Genomic DNA, 24,848 nt, shown 5'->3' on the forward strand with positions numbered 1-24,848 from the left:
CAGGACAAGGGGCTACTAACTAACCCCCTAGCACTCCACATAAAATGGTGTGTGCTGAACCTACAAAGAGAAAAGTTAAGTAAAGTCTGCTATTGTTGGGAACAGTAGTTCACACAAGAAAAGGTATTTAAACCTTAGGAGAAATCTAAAGGATTTCTCTGCGATACTGGACTGAAGGTGCTGTGTGTCACCATACAAAAAGTACATGCCTATGGAGTTTGTCAGACTCCAAAAACAAAGGAAACACATAATCCAAATCAGGTCAAAACACATGAGAGAGTGAGAAAAAGGGCTCACTCACTCCCGCTTTGAAATCAAAAAGTCCTAAAATCCAGCAAAAGGGCTGTGGGTCTCTAAGGTTGAAGTGATATAACACAGAAATGAGAATTCTTCCTAACGCTCCCTGTGCCTCCATCACCTCATGCAAAAGCGGGAAGACCGGTGGCTGTTGTGGGAATGAGGGGTAAAAGCCTTGAGTTCATTCCGAATCCTAAAGTGAAGGAACACATCAAGGGAGGACCCCCCACACCGCACCGCTTGAACTCTTCCAGGCTCAGAAATGTATTGTTCACAGAGAAATCTCCCATGCGCCTAATTCCCACTTTAGCCATCAGGGCCATATACACCCATTAATTGGTAATCCCCAACCCATGGTTACATTTAACTGGTAGGGCTGGAGAGTACAACATTTCCATGCCTGTTATCTCCGCTATTCTCTATCATGCCTCACATCTGCCGGCTACTATCCTGTACCTCTCTGCCTCTGCTTGCCCCTGTGAGAATCTGTGCGCGGTAGGTGTGGTGCTGCTATTGACCTTTCAATCTGCACATGAGGACTCCCTGGTCTCTCCTCATACTAATAATAAGTATAAGAAGTGGTCCTGGACGGCCCAAAAATAATGTTCAAAGTCTTGAAGTGCCAGACCCTCTTGCCGAACCTCCCAGCTCCCCCATGGGTCTTTCGCAGCCCACAGCAGTTCCACTAGGACCACCTGCAGTCTCTTTAAAAAAAGCCTTTAGGAAGAATGGCATATTCTGGAACAGGTAGAGCAATGTAGGCAACACCACCATTTTAATAATCGCACCACGTCCCAATCGGAAGAGGAAGATACCTACATCTGTCAGTTTACTCCTGTGGCCTGTGGACTGCCCTACCATAGTTTTCTCTAAACAAAACCTCTGGATCCTTTGATATCTTTATGCCCAAGTACTGTGTGTGAACCCTCTTCCCCTGAAACCCGTAGTCATCATCTAAGGGCTCTGCCCTGGATGTAAGTGGGAATAATCACTGATTTGTCGTAATTGATTTTTAAGACGGATATCTTGTTGCATCACCGGGTTAAGGTTTTCTGTTTTTGTTTATAAATAGGGCTATATAGTCTGCGTAAAGGGAGAGATACAGAACATAAACTCCCACTCAATAGACTCAAATGCCTTCTTGGCGTCCAGGAGGACCGCAGTTGCTGGCACCTCCTGGTCTATCCCTTCAAGAAGGCGAAAGAACCTACGCAACACATAGGTGGTATAAACCCAGACTGGTCTTCCATGACTAGATTGCGCATAAGAGGAAGTAGCCGATTGGTCAACAACTTGGCCAAGATTTTACTGTCCAAATTAATTAAAGAGGTCTACATGAGGAGAAACTTTCTACTGACTCCCCCACACTCCCCCTTGTGCAGGATCATTGTTGTGGCTTCCCTCAATGTAGCTGGTAATATGCCCTTCTGCTCCGTTACTTGGTACACTTGAATTAAATAAAGAGCTATTATATGAATGTGGGCCTTATCAAATTCGCCTGCGAGGCCATCCTGACCTAGCGATTTGGACCCCGGCAGCTCCTTGATCACCCCAGAATTTCGTTTTTTGTGAAATCCTTATCCAGGTGCTCCGGCTGTTCTAGAGAGAAGTCAATATTAGCCTACTTACCCCAAATATTTCTCAATACTATCCTCCGAGTCCATCCTCTTTGACGAGTACAGGGCACAATAGTACATCCGGAATGCCTCTTCGATAGCTACCATTGGATACACATACTCCCTCCAGGAATTCTTAATGTAGTCCACTTTGGTCGGCCTACGTTCGGCTGCCAGGAGCCATGCCAAAAGTGCCCCCGCCTTTTGGCCCTCCCCGTATTGTTGGACCTGGGCCGATCTGTGTATGTATCAAACTTCTCGTAACGTGTTTGCATGAAACCCATCAAGTTATTTTCTGATATCCACCAACACCTCGTCCTCTCCAGATACAACCCCTCTAATTTTTTCAATTTGCCTTCCTCAGCCTCCAATCTGAGTATCCTCGCCTCTTTTTCCAGACACCCTGGACCCAGAACCTGTAGGCTTCCCCCAGGACCCCAGAGGATTCCACCATGCCTACATTCGTGGCAAAGAAGGACTGTATGTATGAAAACCACAAACTTCAGCGCTTCTGTCTTGAACCGCCAATTTCCCTGTACCCCCCCAGCACAAACCCCCTTACCCCCCCAGCACAATCCACCCTTCCCGGAAGGAGGCACTCCAATGTTACCAGCGAGTGATCCGAGAGTGTCCTAGGTAAGATATTGCAAGCCCCCATTTGCATTCCCGATTGCCTGGACGCCTATATCCTGTCTATTTGGGAAGCCCACTGGTGCACCCATGAATGGAATGCATGGTCCAGCTTAGTGGTGTGCTGCGTACGCCACATTTCGAGGGGATTGTGTCCTCCGACGTATTCCACATCTATGACAGCAATCACCACAGCTGTGCTGCTTCGGAAAAAGTTTCCGCTACTGCGTCAATGACGTCGATACGCTGTCCCTTGAGGGCCTCCGTCGAGCCGTCGTCAGAGGATGTTATAAGTAGGACGCACAATGCCTCCAGCCTCAGTTCTGTTTTTTCCGCGAACGTGTTCGCTTCGGAATCTCGGTGCGCCTCGTTCTTCTCTTGTTGAATCGGTTTTTCGTACTTGGTTTGTGAGAATCATCTCTTTGTCTTCTTCTACCCCGAGGTCGGGTTTCAAGCAGTGCTGCCACTGCGGTTCCAAGATGTCGCTTACGAACCGGCACGACGTCTGCCTGTGGTGCCTCGGCGAGGACCACCCCACCGATGACTGCCAGTCTTTGACGTCGAAGGCCTTGCGGGAGCGGAAGAAGCTATCTGTAGGTAGGGTTTCCAAACCCCAAAAGTAGAAATCCGCTGGGCTTTCGACCGACGATCGAGGGGCAGCTCTCCCCGTCGGCGTAAGTCCAGGGGGGGTCTCGGTCCCGGAGTGGTTCCCGCCATTCCTCTGCCTCTTTTAGGCACTCGTGGAAGCGCCGTCAGCGGTCGGTGGGTAGCTTGTCCCAACAAGTGTTCATCTCCGGCGGAATGGGACGCATTTTGCAGAGATGATGGCGATTTTTGAATCGCCGGGCTCTGTTCCGTCCACGCATTTGAGAGAAGCCGGCAAGGAACGCGCTAGGGCCACCGCTCGCACACCTTCGGGTTTGGGCGGTCGGCGCGATCATTGGGAACCGTCGAGGTCCCGATCGGACAAGGTAGATCGCTCTAGCCATGCCCGCTCCAGGTCCCGGTCCTCGATGCCCTCGAGACCGGTGGAGCCTGGAAGGTCTTCTAAGAAGACGTCGACGCCATCAGCACCATGTCCATCGAGGGTCTCTCTCGAGGCTCCGACTCCGAGGAAGTCATCGGCGCCGAGGCCGACGAAGGACACGCTTTGAGGCCGCACCGGCCTCAAAGCCGTTGTCGAAGCCCTTGACGCCGATTCCGTCCCCTTATTCTATGCCTTTTGAGGAGGCCTTATCGGAGGTGCCCCGGAGACCGGTGGAAACCCCTAGGGAAGGCACTGGGTAAATCGAAAAATGTGTTTGTGCCTTTTTCTGTGCCCTCATCCAGGGATTTATTCCAGGCTCTGGATTGCATCTCGGAGGTGGATGAAGGGTTGGATGTGGAAGGTTTGGTTCCCCATGAGGTTCCTGATGACCTGCTGTCTGGTCATAGCCAGATGGAAGACCTGCGCCACCTCCCCGGAGGTTAAATTTGGCAGGCCTGAGCCTGGTACACACGCCGCATGTCGAGGGTGATAGAGTACTTGGATTTTCTGCAGGATGACCTGACAGATATATTGGACCAAGGTCCACCCACTGACCCAATGCTGCCATTTCATATGGCCTTACAAAGAAGGGTGGCGGCAGCCTGGACTGCTCCGGAGAGTCTCCGGCAGTGAATAAGTCGTTGCCGAAAAAATACCATCCAGCCAGTGGTGACCCCGACTACTTGTCTTTGCTCCCCACGCCAGAGAGTTTGGTGGTGAAGGCGGCTGCGGCCCTAGCAAAGCAGGTGGCGTACCCTACCATCCCTCTGGATAGGGATGACAAACGCTTTGACGGTTGGGCGAAGAAAGTGTTTTCATCTGGGGCTATGGCTTTAAAGGCAGCCAACTCAGTTTGTGCCTTGGCAAGATTAACTCACACTCTGTGGAATTGTGTTTCTTTGGCGGCTGAACATATTCCCGAAGGAGCGGAACGGGATAGTTTTCTTGCCCTCGTTCAGGATGGCAGGGATGCCATGTGTAAATCCCTTCAGTTGGGTCTGGACGTGGCAGCCGGTCCATGGCGGTGAGCACCGTGATGCCAATTTTGCGTGGTTGCGGAAGTCGGGGTTTGGTCCTGATGTACAGTCCCGGCTTCTCAACATTCCCTTTGATGGTGACCATCTTTTTGGCAGCAAGGCTGACGAACCTTGAGAGGTTGCAGACCTCCAAAGCTGTAGCGAACTCGTTGAGCGCTGCGGTACGTCAACCTCCGCCTTTACGTCCTAGGGGACAGCAATGGAGGGGAGGTTCCTATCGATACTACTCTTCCTTTGGTAGATCTAGGGGAGCTGCCTGTCAAAGGGGCCAACGTAGGAATACCAGAGGTGGAAAACAAGGTGTCGAAGCCGCTCGGGCAGTTGCCTTTTTGCCCTCGGGCACTGCCGCAGCCGCTTCAGCTCAGTCATGAGGCCATGTTCCTTGGTTGGCCGGTTGGGGGAAGGCTGGCGCAGCATCTTGTAGAATGGCGTGCCATTACGTCAGATGTATGGGTTCTGGAGATCATAGCCCATGGCTACTGTCTTTCTTTCTGGCAGAGGCCTCGCGACAATCCACCGGGGAAGCTCTTTTGAAGAGTCCGGATCCGCTCTTTGCGCAGGAAATCAAATCCCTGCTGGAGAAAGGCGCCATAGAACTGGTGCCTGTAGCGGAGAGTAAAAAGGGAGGGTATTCCCCATATTTTTTGATCCCGAAAAAAGACTGAGGATTGAGACCCATCATGGACTTGCGTGGTTTGGACAAGCTCCTCAGGAAGGACAAGTTCAAGATGGTTACTCTCTCTCTCTCAAGTCCTCCAGGCCCTTCAACCTCAGGACTGGTTGGTGTATCTCGACCTCAAGGATGCTTACTTTCATGTGCCGATTCATCCCAAGCACAAGTACCTGAGGTTCACGGTTGGCGACTCGCTTTGTCAGTTTCGGGTCCTGCCGTTCGAATTGACCTCCGCCCAGAGGGTCTTCACCACGCTAATGGTGGTGGTGGTGGCGGCAGCGTATCTCAGGAAGGGGGGTTCACGTCTACCCCTACCTGGACGATTGGTTGATCAGGGCGCGCTCTCCCGAGCAAGTCCTGGATCATCTGTCAGTCACCTGCCACTCCCTTCACAAGCTGGGCTTCTCCCTCAACTTGTCCCATTTGACACCTACCCAGCGGCTCCAGTACATCGGAGCAGTGCGCGACACATCCCTGGGGCAGTGTTCGTCTCCCTAGGTGAGGGCTCATCACATTCTGCAGATGGTGAACAAGTTTCAACATGCCCAGAGTCGCCCAGCGTTCGAGTTCTTGAGGTTGCTTGGCCTCATGGCATCCTGCATTCTACTGGTGCCAGAGGCCAGGCTGCCGATGAGATCTCTGCAGTGGGCTCTCAAGATGCAGTGGTCGCAGTCCTCCGGCAGGATGTCGGATCCCGTTCAAGTGCCGCCCTCGGTCGCCCAGGATCTTCTGTGGTGGGCCGTTGAAAGCAATCTGATGAGGGGTGCACCATTGTGGCTACATAATCAATCTAGTAGTGCAGTAAGTAATGAGGGAGGCACGCTTTGTCCAATGCAGAGGGCAAGGGTTGGCTCCCCAATCAGAAGGTGTTAAACCAATGGTGGTAGGAAAAACAAGCATTGGTCAGAACCATCAGCATACTAGAAAGGTGTTGGAGAGAGTATAAATCGAGACCCCAGAAAAAGGAGGTGTTTAAGGCCCTCTTATCCTCTCGGAGCCAACTGGGAGGGCTCAAGGGCGCAGAACATACAGAAGTACAGGACAAACAGATGTTACATAGACATAGTCAGCAGGGGCCTAACTAAAGGGCGTGTACAAAGTACTAACAGAATAGAAGGGTCTTTAGTTTTTTTTTCTTGAAAATATCAGTCAACTCAATGATTCTGAGATCGGGGGGCAAGAAATTCTATGCTAATGGGGCTGCTATATTAAAGGCTGCATTGCAAACTTTATTGGTTTTTCAGCGAATGGTTTTTAGGAGGTTCGAGTTGTTAGATCTTGGGTATCTGAGGCTGCGCCTTTTTTCCACAGCTTCCATAAGGTATATTGGCATATGACCCCCCTGAGGCATTTCTGAGTGATTAATAACAGGCTGAAACACACTCTAGCACAGGGAGCCAATGCAGACTATGTCTTGCATCCGAGACGTGGTCCCTACGATTGAGTCTTTTCACAGCTCTTACAGACCCATTCTGGATCACCTGGAGACAATGAAGAACAGTTTGAGAGGTGCCAGCTAGCAGACTGCAACAGTAGTCAATTTTAGACCCGATAATAACTCTCGCTAACGTTTCTGCATTTTTTTCTTAGATTAGTTGGCGGAGATGGCGCTGCAGTTTAATATAGTAAGCAGATGATGAAATCCGGCTGCTAATTTGCAGCTTCATGTTTAGATGTTTGTCCATAATGACGCCCAAAGTACTTTATTTTGGACCTTGATGTTCTACAGAATCTGCCGGGAATTGGTCATACCCCAACCTCTACTTGAGCTGAGCCTGAAGGCTGTCTGAGCAAGAACTTCTAAGAGACTGAGTGACCGGGAGGTGCCCTGAAAATCTTTTCAACCTCATAAGGAGAAATTCGAGGGTGTGAGCATTTTCTCTTTTTGAACTAGAACTTTCGGACTGCTCAGAAGTTCTCTAGGAGATAAAGAAAGTGCATTTGATGATATTGCCACAGAGTATGAAAGGAGAAACCACGCTGACCATTCCTGGGAGAATGCATTTTTGTTGGAGACTGTTAATCTCTTTGAGGAAATTGTTTGAAGGACATTTGGGAAAGGCAGATCGGGCCCACCTAAATCAACTTTAGGAGGGGGACATCTAGGCCAAGCCACTGAATTATTTGGATTTGTGTACAGTGATCCTTCATAATAAGAATAAAGCTATGTTAACCTTTAAGCCAGACTTTGTCTTGTCTGTTGATCAGTGTCCAGGATATGACAATTATGACAATGAACATCCTAAGGAGCCGGCAAAGAGAGGCTCCTATTAGCCTGTCTCTGGCTTGTGCTCAGGTCCAGAAACACCTTGATCCCAGTAGCAGTCCATAATGGCTGGCTGTCCTGCACAGTGAACGCTCAGTGAGTACTGTTTGGGCCTTCAAATGCTTAATGCTGCAGTACACCATATCTATTTTGCCACCTACAGAGGCTTACCAAGCACATCAAAGAGCCCGTCTGGAACTTGCCCCATGCAGAGACTGCAACCAAAGCTCACTTAACCGGTGCTCTTACTCGGAGTACAGGATTCTAAGTGACCTTGACCCACCTGTGTGCACCACCCGTAGCTTCCTATCCACTGTTGTGCCCCTACAATGTTTGTATGCCATGCTGCAAGGTTGAGGCTTTGCCTATAGTTAGCTGCTTATATTCTATTCCTTTACCACAAGTTGCAACTACCATTAACTAGTTCGATTTCTTTTATTCTGCGTACATTAACATGTTAAAATGCAGAGTTTGGCTGGTGGGAAAGTACTTTTATATCCATACTCTCAAACTTTCCTCATTTAATGTTGCCTATTAACCATAAACATTGTACTGCTATGATTTTGTACTGCTGTTTTTTTTATACACCAGTCTAATTGTGACAAATAAAACAAGTTTGCTTTAATATGATCTTTGAGATATGTGTTTGTGATTGCAGGTGGGCTTGCCTGAAGATCCTTCCACAGAAGGAACTCTAGTATCCTGGGACAAGTCAGTATCACCTATACGCTACAGGTTTTCTTTTAACACTAGGTGTCCTGCTCTTGGTCATAGCTGCTTCTATATGATATCTGCAGCTTAAATGCATGCTAATGTTCAATATGTTGAATTGCATTGCCATATGTGGGATATTTGAACATTTAGTCTATTTCCATGTGATTATGTTTTGCATGGTTTTTACATGCAATTTAAAAAAAAATGAACAGAAGGTGCAATATTCTTTATATCGACACATGTATTTTTCTTACCTGAGGCTATCAAAGTAGGCTGGATCTTGAGTAAATTTTTCTGTAGTCTCATAGCACAGTATAGATGTGTTGGATACCGAGATTAGATTTCTGTTCACTATATAATTTGGGAGTTATTTAGAAAAATATGTGCTTTCCCACTGAAATGGATCAAATCTGTGTTTGGCTTTCGAGACCTGTTCCAAAGGTTAAATTCACAGAAATTAGGTCACAATCAAAATGTGGATGTCTACACTCAAATTGGTCCCTAATAATATTATTGGTTAAGTGCAGATCTCCTCAGTAGTATATGTAGGCTATTCCTGGCCATAATGTTACTCGGATTTGGTTTAAACTGTGTATTTACACATGCTTGAGTGACCTTACTTAGTATTTACTGGATGTTAGGGGGAATTATCATTCAATGGCTAATTTCCCTTACCTAGTGAGTTCCTCAGCAGCTTTGCTGGATTTCTGGAGTTTATTTTCCACCTGGTAAGAGTGTACCCTTCTTTTCTCCACTCTTACTTGTATTTTGCCATGTCTATTTCATCTGTTTTTGTGATTGTGGACTCTGGAGTACACTACTTCAGTAGCCCCCTTCTTTTGTGTGTTACCTTCAGTGCAGTGACACATGGTTGTCTTTTAGACTTCCCACCGACTCCATTTCTGAGGCTGACTACTGTCCCCCAGAAAAGGGTAAAGTTGACATTAACTTTACTTAGTCATTTAACCACAGATCCAGTACACCCCATCTTACATGGAGTACTGGAAAGGGTTAATCCTTAGCCCTTTTTATCTATACCTCCTAGAGCATTGCTTTGCTTTTTTAACATTTCGACTTGGCTGGTGGCAGTGGTATCTACCCTAACTTTTCTACCGTGATTATACTATATAAACGTGGTATTGTTTTAGGCTATTCTATTAGCCTATAACTTAAACTCGCTTGACCAAATACTTTTTCTTTTGGCTCCTGTTGGGTTTATTCGCCATTTCTTTTTGTTAAAGTCCTTCTGCGCGGCAAACCAGGTTTGCCTTCTTTGTTCACTGTCTTTTGGCGGGCTTCTGCCAAGAAGCCCTTCTCTAGGCGTCTAGGTGGGCTGAATGTGAGGGAATGGTGTAATCACCCCCTGCACAGGGTATCCAGGAAACCCAAGTCGCACTTTGCCATGATTGGCTGAGGTGGTTGTCCAGGCCGTACAACACCCCTGCTGCGTGATTGACAGCCAGGCTGTGTGAATGGGGGATTTTAACATAAAAAGCAGGTCTCTTGGGCTAGAAGTCAGAGTCGTCACTGGAACTACAAGGAACCAAAGAGAAGCGGACAAGAAGTCGGCTGCTGCAACTATCCCATCCCGGTGAAGCCCTGCTGCAGTCCTGAGCTATCTACCCTTTGACGACCCGCTTGGTGGGGATCACCAGCTCATCTTCTACAGCCAGAGGACCCTCTTAGTGGTCGAAATCACTGCACACTGCTGTAGTGGTCCGGATAGCCATCTGAAGAGCCTCTCCTGTTTTTTTAAGGAGCGCACCTTTTATTCACCGTCGCTGCTGCCGGCTTCATCCCTGTGTGGTGCAGACCCCTCCAGCCGTCCTCCTTCGGAACCAAGTTACTCGAATTTGGAGTTGACCTCTGTTTATTAGTTGACGGCTGATATTCGTGGGATAAATGCCTGTACGAGATGGGGATTTATCTGCAACAGAATAAGACTAAGCTTCCAGGATCTGGTGTAAACAAACAATGACCGGATGGGAAAAACAAATAGCGCCAGGGCTCTTTACTGTGAGAATACTGGCCTCCTAGATTCTCTAAAGCACAATACAATTTCAGCGATATAGCACATAGCCGTTTCTTTACTTACAGTCTGAGGGATAAATTGCCCAGCCGATAATTTTCCTAGCCTTGTCCATAAGGGTTTAGTGCACTGCTAGTCTTTTTGTAATCCAAGGCAGGAGGATAGTGTCTGCACAATGCCTCCAGATCCAGGCTTAATAGTCCCCCAGATCACTAGTAGCAGTAGGGTGCCCTTTGCTTTCTTACTGACTTATTACACTTTGGACTCTCCACTCTTGCTCTCTATTTGCTATATATTATCCCACAGCCAGGGTTGCTGTAACACTCTGAAAGGGTTACAGAGCCATTCTCATTTAGGAGGGATATGGCGCCCTTCACAAATTTAATAGGCCCATTGTTTAGGATGTCTGGGCGTTCCAGTTTCCGAGATCTCCCTGCTGTTTCACCCGCATGTGCAAAGCTATCTTCCCCAGGGACTTCAGGCTTCCCCACACTTGGCTCCTTCTGAGATGCAATACTCTGCCCTGTCCTCCTGGATGCACTTGTTTTTGCTGCTGCAGTCCTGACCCCCCTCCTTCAGTCCCTCTGCCTCTGATCTGGTTCAAGCTCCTTACTTCCTCACTCTGCACTGCAGGACGCTGTTTGCTGCTGCTCCCTCACCTGTCTCTTCACTCTAACGCTGGGATCCCCTTTAATAGACAATGGACCTCATTACAATGTGCCGGTCTGGAAAGAATGTTGGTAATTCCGGCTCCAGCATTTTTTCCGGACTGGCACACTTCAAGAAGAAATGTGAAAATGGATGAGTAAAAAGGACTGGTGACGTCATGCGGAGCGGGACTGACACACCCAGAAAAGATGCAAAAGACGAAAGAATATAGACATTCTATAAGATCTGAAGAGAAGGTGTCAAAGATGAGCAACGTTTCGGGATCGAAATGAAGATGCTCGTGCGAAGGAACGCTGAAGATAATGCAAAATCATTTTACACTTGTACAGATGCTGTAACGCAAGTAGATGAACTAATCGTGAGGCTGGCTACATAGTGAATAGATTTCGGCGATGCGCCAATGTATATACATAGGAATATATACAATCTGGATGTTCCACGATGCACTTTAGTAAGCTTGAAACCCCATCGATGGAAAGGGCTTGAGTGTGGCGCAGTTGGAAAGTCGCTAATGGCGAAGGAGAATTCAAGAAAGGCTGACTGGCCCAGCACCAAGAGTCTAGGCCATCGTCAGCCTGGTTGTCTGTCAAGAAGCTACAGGAAGGTGAGAAAGAAACAAACTTCTGTTTGAGGTGGGATGAAAAACATGAATGAGTCAAGAGTTCATCATACTCCTACGTCCCGTCCCCTTTCCTCCATACTTATGGGACATTCCTCCGTCCTGTGGGACGGGACCGAAGCACTTTGTAAAAGCATCAAAATTTTGCAAACATTTTAGTCCTGCCTCTCTTTTGCATAGGGTACTGTGCGTGGCCGTAACCCTGCCCATCTTAGCTCCCACCTGTGCATCGCCCATCAGTCCTTGTCTCCGCTCGTTCGAGACTGGACGCACTTAGCATACGCGGAAGGTTTTTTTCTTCCAACTTCCCCCTCTCTGGCTCTCGCTTGCGATCGCGTGATAGTCTGTCTATGCCTTTTCAGCAGGACTTTCCGAATTGTTCTTCCTGTCAGCGATGCTTCGCTAGGGCGGATCCCCATCCTCTTTGTTTAGAGTGTCTGGGTCCTGACCACCGGTGGGACTCATGTTTTTATTGCAATTCCCTTTCGGTCCGGCCGCTCCTAACGTCGGTTGGAGCGGTGGGAGGAGGTGTTTCAGTGCACTCCTCTTACGCATTTCCAATCCTTCATCGACGAGAAGAAGAAACGCCTGGTAAATTCTTTGCTTTTTAGGGCACCCCGGCCGGGGGATTCCTTTCCCGGGTCTTCCCGGTCTGGGAGGCGCATCAAAGGCTCTGCTACTAGGGCATGCCCTGAGGTGCTGTCTAGGCCTAAAAAGGGTACCAGAGTTTTCTCTGAGGGTCTCCATGAGGGGCCAGTTGACACCGGATCACAACCTGAGGCCCCTCCTGTGGGGGCTGTTTGTAGACCTAGCTCTAATGAGTCGTGGGGTACCGGAGCTCGCTCCGAGGCCTCCTTGATTGGTGCTTCCCTCATGTGTACCGGGGTGCGCACTGAGGCCTCGGCTGGTAGGTACCGAACAGAAGTTCGAGGCCCGGCGTGAAGAGGCTTCTACCGGACAAAGGTCTGAGGTCCCTCGTTTAGAGGCTTAGGTGACCAGCAGGTCTGAGAGACCTGTTAAGGCCTTGTCGGTGAAAGGTGTTCCTCATTGTTCCCACTCTTGGAGTGACGCCAGAGCTGTTGAGGGGTCAAGGAGTGATGTTTCGAACCATAATTCCTCCTTCACCGGCAGTGCCGAGGTCCTTCCTGTGTAGGCTAGTTTGGCTATTAGCATGTCACAAAAACATCCTATGCCATACAGTACCGCTCGGCCGAGGTTCCTTGTGTTAAGGCTAAAATGAAGACCCCTGACCCACTTGTGGGGATCCCTGCCTCACTTCCACACGTGTCGCAGTTCTCCTCAGGTGCCAACAAAATGGCGGCCGTTCCCTCCAAGACCACGGTGGCCATTTTGGATACAACCCTTACAACTACGCCATCGACCTTAGTTGTAGGGGGTGCTCTTTCAGGTGAACATCGGTTTCCTTGTGCACATCCGTTCATCCAGTTTGACTGGAACGCTCGGATGCCTCCACCGCACAATGTCTCGCTGCCGGCGGCATCGGCGCCCTTGATTTATGACGACAACAGCGGGAAAGGGCCCTCTTGGCAACCCTCTCCCCTGCGTCCTTGGAATTACCCTCCTCATGAGAGGCCTCCTCATGTCACGCCTAAGACATCGGCGGAGGATGTCTTTTTCGGCAAGTTTCAAAAACATATGCGTTCTGACCCCATGAAAGAGTACTTTAAGGCCCTGTTTAGGGAGATATGCCCACCTGCGCCAACGGTCCCGGCTATGCCCTCTGTGCCTCTGCCGGCGCCGCCTTTACCGTCTGGGCCTCCCCCAACTCTTCCACCTCCGCCTCCATTGTCCCCAGTGGACAGGGTGATTGTGGTGCTGGATGTGACTGAGCCTGAACCGGATCTATCGAATGATGTTCAGGGCGATCAAGACAGCGAAGACCAGCCCCACTCTGTTAGAGCCTTTCACGACCGGGTGCTGGACATGATGTGGCTGTTGAATGTTCCTGTACCTGAGGCACCCGCTCCGCAGGAGGGTGTGCTTTCGGGGGCGTTCACTTTGTTTCCATCGGAGCATACTGGCTTGTTCTTGCAGAAGGACGTTTTGGCCGAGGTCCGTAGAGTAGGGGGAAAAACCTCACTCTGGACTGTTTGTCACTAAGAAAATTGACGCGCGCTACAGGCTTAATTCTTCAGACGAGGTAACTTTAAGGTCGTGTCCACCCCCCTCCTCCACGGTCGTGGCTATGGCCACTTTGCAGTCCAGACCTGCGGCATCCTCCACTTCTGTGGCTACACAGCTCCTGGGTAAAGAGGATACATTTCTTGACTCCCTTGGTAGGAAGATTTTTGCTAACTCAGCCCTGCAATTGCGGCAGGCCAATGCAGAACTGGTGTTAGCGGGGGCGAATATGAAAATGTGGAAAGGTCTGGCGGAGTTTGAGGAATTTATTTCTGCTGAAAATATAGAAAATTAGAAAATATAATACACTTCAGGATTATCATAGAACAGCTTCACAAACTCTTATAATGTCCAACCCTAAGATGGTTTGGGGCCATGTGCCCAAAGGTCACCAGTTCTAAAGTAGCTACTTCACAGATGGGTTTATGAAGAGAATGGCGATGGCGGTAGTTATGATTAGAGTAAAAAAGTTAGGTAAGGTTCAGGTAAGTAAAATCACTCAATCCCAGTACATGGGATAGTCCTGGGAAGTGATCCTTGACCAGGCCTCCATCGACCACTGTCAGGAAAGAATGATTTAGGCACAGTTCTTTATGCCCATGTAACCTAATGTGGTTTGGCGGGCTGAAATAGTTATGATGACTTACTCCCCTGACTCTGATTTCTCCAGAGATCCTTACAGAGGTACCGGATTCCATTGGGGACACAGTCTTGTGGGCTTGGTTCTGTCAAATAAGGCCCATAGTCGCAGGTTGTGAGGTCCTTTTCACCATCTGTATTTAGTTTAGGTCAGCCACAGTGCTTAGAAATCAGAACCTGGCAGTGTGCAGTAGAACACCCAAGAAGAAAAGGTGAGGACTCCTGTGAGCAGAACACCATCAGGCAGTGAGGAAGACTAATTGCAGGCCAAGATGGCTGCATAGAGATGAGCTCCGTCCAGCCCTTACCTGTGCGCTTGTAAAGATTGCTTCCCTCGATCCAGATCAAGTGTGTGTAGGAGGATGTTTTGAGCCCCCCACCCCACCTGTCCCCCAAGGCTGCCCACAATCCCGGGTGCCCTTTCAACTGCAGGCAACAGGCGTGATTGCCCGGGAAGTTAGGCAGGCCGCGACAGGCCTAGGAAGAGGAGCACCACGTTGGGTCAGGGGCCTGGCTGGTCCGCATTGAGTGGTGGAAGGAGTCCATCTCAGAAGACAGTGGTTATATGTGGATGTGACATCGGGGGGGGGGGGAAATCAGTTCTGCGAGTGTGGACGACGAAGGAGAAGCTGGCGCCAGTGTTCGCCAGCATGAGAGGCAGGACCTCAGGATGCTAGGCTTGGCCAGTGAAGTTTGGTGAGGGCCCAAAGTCAGAGTTGCCAGAGGGCACAGTGGCGTATGGCCCGGTGGTGCACTGTGGAGGAGAGAGGAGTGGACAGGCCGGCGAGAACGGTAGAGTCTGCTCTGGCGTAGGTGAGCTGGGCTGAGCTCCATGCAGGAGAGGAGGCCGGACTTGTCATGCCTGAGGGGCCGTTGGCTACAGGCTGCCACCACCACCGCTGCTGAAGAAGAGATCCCCACGTTAAGTGGCAGTCTCAGGGCGTGACACGGACAAACCCGGTACAGTGGGCCATGGAGAAGAGGGCAGTGCCCTGATGGACCGTGTTAAGTTGGATAGTTTGGGTGGAGGGGGAGAGGCTGGTGGGAAGGAGAGAGGAGTGCCTCCCCCAGCGTTCTGTGGAGAGAAGGGCTGCAAGGTGAAGCAGAGTGCCCAGTCTGAGGGAGTGTGCCTGTGGCAACCATAAGCATGGGGAGCTGCTATTTCACTCCCTGAGACACTCTGCATGTAGAGGGCGGCCCACTTATGAGGGGGAGCTGCGCTGGGCTGTCAGGGGAGATGATTTGTGTCAGTTATTGGTGGACCTGGAGGTGACCGGCACATGAAAAGTCCTAGACGAACACAAGAGAGACCTGGCAGGTTGGAGAATAAATCTTCGGGGAGTCGGACACTACAACAATTCAGAAGGAACCCGTAGAGGGTTTGTGGTGAAGAGGTCTGTCCCTCACGGATGAGAGTGGAGGAAGGGGGACAAAGGCAGTTGAGAAAAGATGACTTCAGAGACATATTGCCTGAGATCAACGCCCTCAGAAGGGACCTTAAAGCCTCCATAACGGACTTGAAGGGGAGAGTGAATACATTGGAGAATGAGGTGGAGGGCATTGAGAACAATCAATTACAATGTTGCGGAACATGGAGGTTTTAGTTAGAGCAGTTGGAGAACGTGTTGTCACTGTTGAGGGTGATAGGTGGTTATCAAGTTTATGGCTGTGGTAGGAGTAAGCAAAGGGGGGGGGGGCGGACAGACCATCTGGCCATAGGGACCTTGAATGTTAAGGCATGAACTCGCCCACTTAGCGATCTTTGTTTGCTAGAGAATTTAGAAGGTTGGGACTGGACATTCTCATGGTGCGGTAGATGAGGACGTTGGATGGAGAATAGCATTGTGTCCCTAGCGGGCAGATCAGTCGGACATTTTGGGCATCAGGGGGACACTAAGAAAGGAGGGGTTGGAATCTTGTTGCATTGAGGATGGGAGACCCAAAGGTATGGAAGAAGATTGATGGCTGGAAGAAGATTGATGGCACGGCGTTAATGGTTGCAGGCATTAAAGGAGGAGTACTTATCTTGGTTGCCAGAGTTTACCGTCCTAACCAGGGTTTGTTGGGATTTTTTAGAACCACCCTAACACAAATACTATGGGAGAGCAGGGATTCATTGATTTTGAGGGGAGACTAATATGTGCACTGACCCCCTGTTAGACATTCAACAGGGGAGAAGGAGTCAAGGCAGGACGCTGGGGCGGGCAGGTCTTCAAGAATGTTTGGAATCACAGGGACTGTCAGATGTGTGGAGGCAGCTCCATCTGGGGGAAAAGGGGCTATACCATTTTCTCCCCACCTGATGGTACACACACGCACGTATTGATTACTTGTGCCTATGTAGGGAGTTGCTGGCGGGAGCGGTCGCTAGTGACCTGGTTTCCCTTAGCTAGCCGGATCCCGACATGGGATATATGGAATTCTCGATGGCGGGGCTGCACACAGAGATCACTCTGGAGGTGCAATGACACTTAAGGGATGAGTTATTTTTAGTGGAGTTACGCGAGGCAATCACAGGGTATTTGCAATTAAAGGGATGGTCTAGTAAAAATTTTTATTTAAAAAATAGATAGGCCACTATCCGAGCCGGAGGAGCCTGAGAAACTTGGAAAGAAAAACCGCAGCGTTTTCCAACACAATAACGTTGTATTTATGTTTGCGGTCGCTTCAAAAGCGACCGCAAACATAAATACAACGTTTTTAAAGCTGCGGTTCGAGGGGATTGGGTCCTCCGACGTATTCCATATCTATGACATGTAATCACCACAGCTGTGCTGCTTCGGAAACTTTTTTCGGCTCCTGCGTCGATGACGTCGATGCGCCGTCGTCGAGGACCTCCTCCGACGTCATCCGATGTGATAAGTAGGACGCACGACGCCCGTAGCCTCAGTTCCGTTTTTTCCGCGAACGTGTTGCTTCGTGTTTCTCGGTTTAAACGCCTCGACTCTTTGGAGTTCTGTTCTTCTCGGTTCTTCGAACCTGTTCGTTTTGTGAAAATCCTTCAGAAGATGTCTTCTACTTCGTCTTCGACCCCGCGTCCGGGTTTCAAGAAGTGCGGGGAGTGTGGGTCCAAGATGTCGGTGACGGACTCGCACGACGCCTGCCTCTGGTGCCTCGGGGAGGCCCATGACACGGATGACTGTATCGACTGCCAGTCGCTCGCGTCCAAAGCCTTACGCGAACGTAAGAAGAAGTTGTCGGTAGGTCGGGTGTCCAAGCCCCGGAAGTCGAAGTCTGCGGGGCTTTCGACGGATGATTCGAGGGGCGACTCTCCGCGTCATCGTCGGAAGTCTCGTGGGTCTCCTTCTAGGAGTCGGTCTCGCCACTCCTCAGCCTCTTCGAGGCATTCTCGGAAGCGCCGACACCGGTCGTCTTCCAGGTCCTCTTCGGAGGACTCTGCCCGGCACGTCGCTTACCCCTCCAGCCGTGCAACGCCGGAGGAATGGGCTTCCTTCGGGAAGAAGATGCTGGCGATTCTTGAGTCGCAGGGTACTCAGCCGGCCGCGCCCCCGAGTGGGGTCGGTCGTGTGAGGTCGAGAGACAGCGCTCGCAAGAGTGGTCGGCACGAGTCACGGGAGAGGTCCCGTTCGGACAAGGGGACTCGTTCTCGACGTACCCGTTCCAGGTCCCGGTCCTCGACGTGTTTGAGACCGTGTGCACCTGTGAGGTCTTCGAAGAAGGCATCGACGTCTGTGGCGTCGAGGGCGTCGACAGGCTTTCTGGAGGCTCTGGCTCCGGGGAAGTCGTCGATGCCGTCGACGCTCAGGTCGTCGAGGGACACGCTAGGGGCTCCGGCCTCGAGGGCTGTGTCGAGGCCGCCGATTCTGGAGGCGCTGCATCTGATGTCGATGCCGATTTCGTCGACGCCGATGCCGGTTCTCTCGACGCTGGCGCCGATTCGCTCGACGCCTTTCGTGTCGGAGGTACCCCGTGGCACGGGTGGACCCCATAGGAAGGCTCTGGTTAAGAGCAAGCACTCTAGGGTGCCTTCTTTTCGCCACCTGGACTATATTTCAGAGGCGGATGAGGATTCTGATGGTCTGGTTCCTAGTCAGGTTCCGGATGAAATTGTCTCGGGCCATAGTCAGTTTGACGAGTTGAGACAGTCACTGCATGATGCCAGTGGACTGGACATCTCTCCGGAGGTGGAGTTTTGTAGGCCTGAGCCTGGCTCTTATGCTGATTCCTCGTACCGGCGCCTTATGGCTAGGGTTTCTGAGTACTTGGGATGGTCTGCTCCCCCAGGGGAGTTTGTGCAGGATGATCTGACGGACATCCTTGATGTTGGTCCCCCAAATGACCCGGTTCTGCCGTTCCATATGGCTTTACAGAGAAGGGTGGCGGCGGCTTGGACTGCTCCGGAGAGTCTCCCGGCGGTGGGCAGATCCTTGTCGCGAAAATACCGTCCAGCCAGTGGCGACCCCTGCTACTTGACCAGGCACCCCACTTCGGAGAGTTTGGTGGTGCAGGCGGCCACGGCCCCGGCGAAGCAGGCGTCGTACCCTACCATCCCTCCTGATAGGGACGACAAACGTTTTGATGCCTGTTCGAAGAAAGTGTTTTCTTCTGGTGGTATGGCGCTTCAGGCGGCCAACTCCATTTGTGCCTTGTCGCGTTTCATGCACACTCTGTGGAACTGTGTTGCGTTAGCGGCTGAACATATTCCCGAAGGGGACGAACGGGATGGTTTCCTTGCTATGGTCCAGGATGGTAAGGATGCCATGTGTGAGTCCGTTCAGTCGGGTTTGGACTTAGCTGAATGCGTCAGTAGGTCCATGGCGGCGAGCACCGTGATACGCAGGTTTGCGTGGTTGCGGAAGTCGGGGTTTGCTCCGGATGTGCAGTCCCGGCTCCTCAACATGCCCTTTGCCGGTGAGCACCTTTTTGGCAGCAAGGCTGACGAGAGCCTTGAGAGGTTGCAGACCTCGAAAGCTGCAGCGAAGTCGTTGGGCGCTGCAGTTCGCCAACCTCTGCCTTTTCGTCCTAGGGGACAGCAGTGGAGGGGTGGTTCCTTTCGCTATTACTCGTCCTTCAGTAAAGCGAGAGGAGCTGGCAGTCAAAGAGGCCAACGCAGGGGTACCAGAGGTGGACGACAGGGTACCCGTGGTGCCAAGGCCGCTCGGGCAGTTGCCTCTTTGCCCTCCGGTAACGCCGCAGCCGCTCCCACTCAGTCATGAGGCCGGTTGGGGGAAGGCTGGCGCAGCATCTTGTAGAGTGGCAAGCCATTACTTCAGATGTGTGGGTTCTGGAGATCATAACCCACGGCTACTGTCTTCCCTTTCGGCACAGGCCTCACGACAATCCACCGGGGAACCTCTCTTTGCGGTGTCCGGATCCGCTCCTTGCGCAGGAAATTCAAGCCCTGCTGGAGAAAGGCACCATAGAACTGGTGCCTGTAGCGGAGAGGAACAAGGGATGGTATTCCCCTTATTTTTTGATTTCCAAGAAAGACGGGGGATTGAGACCCATCATGGACTTGCGCGGTTTGAACAAACTCCTCAGGAAGGACAAGTTCAAGATGGTTACTCTCTCTCAAGTCCTCCAGGCCCTTCAGCTTCAGGACTGGTTGGTGTCTCTCGACCTCAAGGATGCTTACTTCCATGTGCCGATCCATCCCAAGCACAAGAAGTACCTGAGGTTCGCGGTTGGCGACTCGCACTTTCAGTTTCGGGTCCTGCCGTTCGGATTGACCTCCGCCCCGAGGGTTTTCACCAAGCTCATGGTGGTGGTGGCAGTGCATCTCAGGCAAGGGGGGATTCACGTCTACCCCTACCTGGACGATTGGTTGATCAGGGGGAGCTCTCCCGAGCAAGTCCTGGATCATCTATCGGTCACCTGTCGCTCCCTTCACAGGCTGGGCTTCTCCCCCAATTTAAAGAAGTCCCATTTGACGCCAACACAGCGGCTCCAGTACATCGGAGCAGTGCTCGACACTCCCCTGGGGCAGTGTTTTCTTCCCCAGGTGAGGGCTCTTCACATTCAGCAGATGGTGCACACGTTTCAGCATGCCCAGACGCTCCCAGCGTTCGAGTTCTTGAGGTTGCTCGGCCTCATGGCATCCTGCATTCTTCTGGTGCCAGAGGCTCGCCTGCGGATGAGATCTTTGCAGTGGGCACTCAAGATGCAATGGTCGTAGTCCTCCGGCAGGATGTCGGACTCGATTCAGGTGCCGTCCTCGGTCGCCCGGGACCTTCTGTGGTGGGCCGTCGAAGGCAACTTGATGAAGGGGGCTCCATTTTGGCTTCCCTGGCCGGAGGTGACGATCGTGACGGATGCATCCCTCACGGGATGGGGAGCTCATGCCAACGGGCTGACAGTCAGCGGTCGTTGGTCTCCGTCGGAGTCCAGACTCCATATCAATCTGTTGGAGCTGAGGGCCGTCAGGCTAGCCCTGAAGGCTTTTCTGCCGTCTGTGCGAGGGAAGAATGTCCTGATCCTGACGGACAACACAGTGGCCATGCACTACCTCAACAAAAAGGGGGGGGGCAGGGTCACTTCCTCTGTGCAGGGAGGCGATGCAGCTCGAGTTCTGGGCCATCCAGCAGGAAGTTTCGATCTCGGCAGTTCATCTGGCCGGAGCCGAAAACGTGACGGCGGACGCTCTGAGCAGGCAGAGCGCGATCTCTCACGAGTGGGAGTTGGCTCAGGAGATTCTCCTGGAGATCTTCGCCCTTTGGGGATCCCCTCAAGTGAATCTCTTCGCCTCCAGTGTCAACCGGAAGTGCGAAAGGTTTTGCTCGCGGGAATTTCCTCCAAAAGGAGCCTTAGGAGACGCGTTCGTGGTGGAGTGGTCATTCCCGCTGCTGTACGCGTTTCCTCCAGTCCCCGTCATCCCGCAAGTGCTGCGGAGGTTACGGAAGTTCGGTTCCCGGATGATCCTCATTGCTCCGGCGTGGGCTCGGAGGACGTGGTACCCGGACCTTCTCGACTTGTCCATCTGCCCTCCGCGTCGTCTTCCCTACCGAGACGATCTGCTCTCACGGGAGGGGGGGTCAGGTTCTCCATCCTGAGGTCAGATCCCTCAACCTTCACGCTTGGCTTCTGAGAGGTTGAGGTATAAGGATTGGGACCTCACTGAAGACGTGATGGAGGTGTTGCTTTCGGCCTGAAGGCCAGCAACAAAGTCTCTGTACCGTTGCCGTTGGCGTAAGTTCTGCGACTGGTGCAGAGTTCAGAATGTGGATCCTTTTGCATGTGACATCCCCATGGTTCTGTCCTTTTTACTTTCTTTGGCCCACAGGGGCTTGCAAGTGGGTACCATTAAAGGTTACCTGGCGGCGCTGTCCATCTTTAAGCGCTCGTCTGAAGAGTGTTCTTACTTTAAAATCCCTTTAATTTCACAGTTTCTGAAAGGGCTCACTAATGTGTTCCCTCCGTCACCTTTCCTGGTGCCTGGTTGGGATTTAAACCTTGTTCTTAGGTTTCTTATGGGTGCTCCGTTTGAGCCTTTACATTCTTGCCCTTTGAGGCTGTTAACTCTGAAAACTGTGTTTTTAGTTGCGGTTACTTCCGCTCGCAGAGTGAGTGAGTTACAGGCACTTTCAGTTAAGCCTCCCTTCACTGTATTTCACAAGGACAGGGTTGTCCTTCGTGTTCGTCCTTCTTTTCTTCCGAAGGTAGTGTCGGAATTTCATTTGGCCCAGAAGGTTGTTCTTCCGGCATTCTATCCTCCTCCGCATCCTGGTAAGGAAGAGGAGAGGCTCCGTAGGCTTGATCCTAGGAGAGCTTTAAGCTTTTATGTTTCACGCATGTCCCGGGTCAGAGTGGACGATCAACTCTTTATTGGTTACGCTGGGAAGCGTTTGGGGCAAGCTGTGACGAAACAGACTTTGTCTCGCTGGATTATTTTAGCCATCTCGGAGTGTTACCGTTTGGCGGGTAAGGACCCACCGGCTGGCTTGCGGGCCCATTCTACCAGGGGTGTGGCTGCATCTACTGCACTGCAGAGGGGTGTTCCTATTCGCAGCATCTGTGATGCAGCCACCTGGGCTTCAGTACATACATTTGTACGTCACTATTCCCTCGATTCCATCCGAGGGCAGGATCTGGCCTTTGGCAAGGCAGTCCTTTGCTCTGCTATTTGATTGGCTATTCTAAATTTTGATTTTAAATTCTTTCCCTCCTCCTTGCTCTGGTACTGCTTTGGGAGTCTGTCATAGATATGGAATACGTCAGAGGACCCAATCCCCTCGAAGAACAAGTTACTTTCTTACCTGGTAACGTTCTTTCGATGGGATGGTCCGACGACGTATTCCATATCGCTCCCGCCCTGCCTTCCCCATTGCAGAATTTCTTTTGCGATTGCAGCTTACGTTCCGCAAGGCTTTGTGTCTGACTGGCAGTTGACTTATGTCACACGTTCTGGGGGAAAAAACTACAACTGAGGCTACGGGCGTCGTGCGTCCTACTTATCACATCGGATGACGTCGGACGTCGGAGGAGGTCCTCGACGACGGCGCATCGACGTCATCGACGCAGGACGCAGACGCCGAAAAAAGTTTCCGAAGCAGCACAGCTGTGGTGATTACATGTCATAGATATGGAATACGTCGTCGGACCATCCCATCGAAAGAACGTTACCAGGTAAGAAAGTAACTTGTTCTTTTATTTCTAAGTTTTCCGGGCTCCTCCATCCCGGAAAACTTAGAAAAAAAACCGCAGCTAGTGCTTATTTTTTGTAAAAAAAATAAATGGCACTTACCGAGATTCAGCTGCAGCTTTCCTGCTCTGGTCTCCGGTCCGCGTCCTCCGAGTCCCGGCACTAATGAAGGGAAAGCCACCCAGCGGTAGACTTTGTTTACTACAGCTGGCTGGCTTTTCCTTCATTAGTGCCGCAAAAGCCAGCACAGGAGGGCCTCCATTTCACAAAATGGCTGCGCCCCTGTGCTTGCTTTTTCGAATTTTGAGCTTGAATAGCTCAAAATTTTACATAGGAAGTTTTAAAACGGAGGATGCTAGTATTTTTTTTTTTATGTGGCCTATCTATTTTTTAAATAAAAATTTTTACTAGACCATCCCTTTAATGTCAACCAGGAAGTGGACTTTTGTATGTATGGGAGGCAGCGAAAGTGACTTTTAGGGGTCTGTTTATCAGGGAGGGGGCAAACAAAAAAAGGGAAAGGGTGCTGTTAGAGAACACATTTTGGGGAGATATCAGGTATTTGGAATAGAAGATACAGGGGGCAGAGGGGATTGAAATCGGAAGCAAGAGGTGAGAGGCAGGAACTGAAGACGCAGGAGATGGGCAAAGTGGTGCAGAAATGTATTTACGCCAGATATATTATGAGAAGGGAGACAGTGACGCGCTCCTGGTGGCAAGGCTTTGGGGACAGAAGACCGAAAGATGGGTGGAGGGGATTTTGGGCTGACAGGGGTAGGTATGCTCGTTTCCTGAGGATATAATTGACAACTTTGCATTCACCACCCTCTCCACTCTGTACATGTAGCAGAGGATTTAGAGTGCCATCTAGATGGGGTGTGCCTTCCCAAGTTGGTTTTGTTCCTCTGGGTCAGTGGGGATGGATGCCCCGTTCACACAGGAGGAAGGCCTAACAGCTATCGAGAGAATTCAGGCTGATAAGGCCCCAGGAGATGACACATATACGGTGGGGTTTTATGAAACATTTGCAGGACTGTTTATTCCCCACTTGGTAAAATTGTATAACTCTATTATGGAAAGGGGGATAACTTCCAGATCCTTCTGCCAGGCTTTGATATTGGTGATGCCTAAAGAGGGGAAAGATTCCCTCTCCTGTATGTCTTACCGACCTATATCTCTCCTCAATGTTGATGCTAGGATTTTCACAAGGATACTGGGTACCAGATTCAAATGTCTTATGCCTCGTTTGGTTCACTCGGATCACGTGGGGTTTATTTTAAGCCGACAGGTTGTAGATACACTGAGGAAGACTTTACATCTCATGGACTTCACACGAGGGAAAGGGGTAATCCGGTTCTGCAAAAGTATGGTTTAGGGCCCGAAAATTCTCAGTGGGATTAGGGCAGTTTACAGAGACCCGCAGGCACGTGTGGCGGTGAATGGGAGGTTCTTGATGGAGTTCGGGTTTCCGTGGGGGTACTAGGCAGGGGTGCCCCTCTCGCACTTGTTGTTTGTTCTGTCCATTGAGGCATTAGTGGAGTGGTTAAGTGGGACACCTCAAGTGGAGGGTATAATGGTGGGGAGAAGAATTTTAAGGTGGGGGATGCACGCGGACAATATTCTTCTCCACTTATGAAATCCACACAGCTCAGTCCCAGCCACTTTGAAAGTGATAGATGAATGAGTCTTTCTCAGGGTTAACCAACAGAAATCTGTTCTTTCCCCCTTTGATGTGGATGCCGATCGGGATACACCATTCCTGCAGCCTTTGGGGATGGAAGTTTAATTGTAACATATTTGCTATTTGGGGGAGAATATCACTAAGCCCCTGGTTGAGTTGTGCAGTGCCAATTATCTGCAGCTGCTTACAAACTTGTACAGAGAAATTACA

The 24,848-nt window shown here is 50.8% G+C and overlaps 1 protein-coding gene across 2 annotated transcripts in view; it reads left to right on the forward strand.

Moving 5' to 3' along the window:
- STX7 (syntaxin 7) overlaps positions 1 to 24,848 on the forward strand; it is a 415,618-nt gene that overhangs the window by 267,020 nt on the left and 123,750 nt on the right. For both annotated transcript variants that reach the window (XM_069606681.1, XM_069606680.1), the window contains exon 6: positions 8,205 to 8,257. In XM_069606681.1, the coding sequence (XP_069462782.1) occupies positions 8,205 to 8,257 (53 nt within the window). The remainder of the gene's footprint in view (positions 1 to 8,204; positions 8,258 to 24,848) is intronic.

This window comes from Ambystoma mexicanum, chromosome 4p, assembly GCF_040938575.1.
Source record: "Ambystoma mexicanum isolate Mex_15411 chromosome 4p, UKY_AmexF1_1, whole genome shotgun sequence".
Classification (NCBI taxonomy): Eukaryota; Metazoa; Chordata; class Amphibia; order Caudata; family Ambystomatidae; genus Ambystoma; species Ambystoma mexicanum.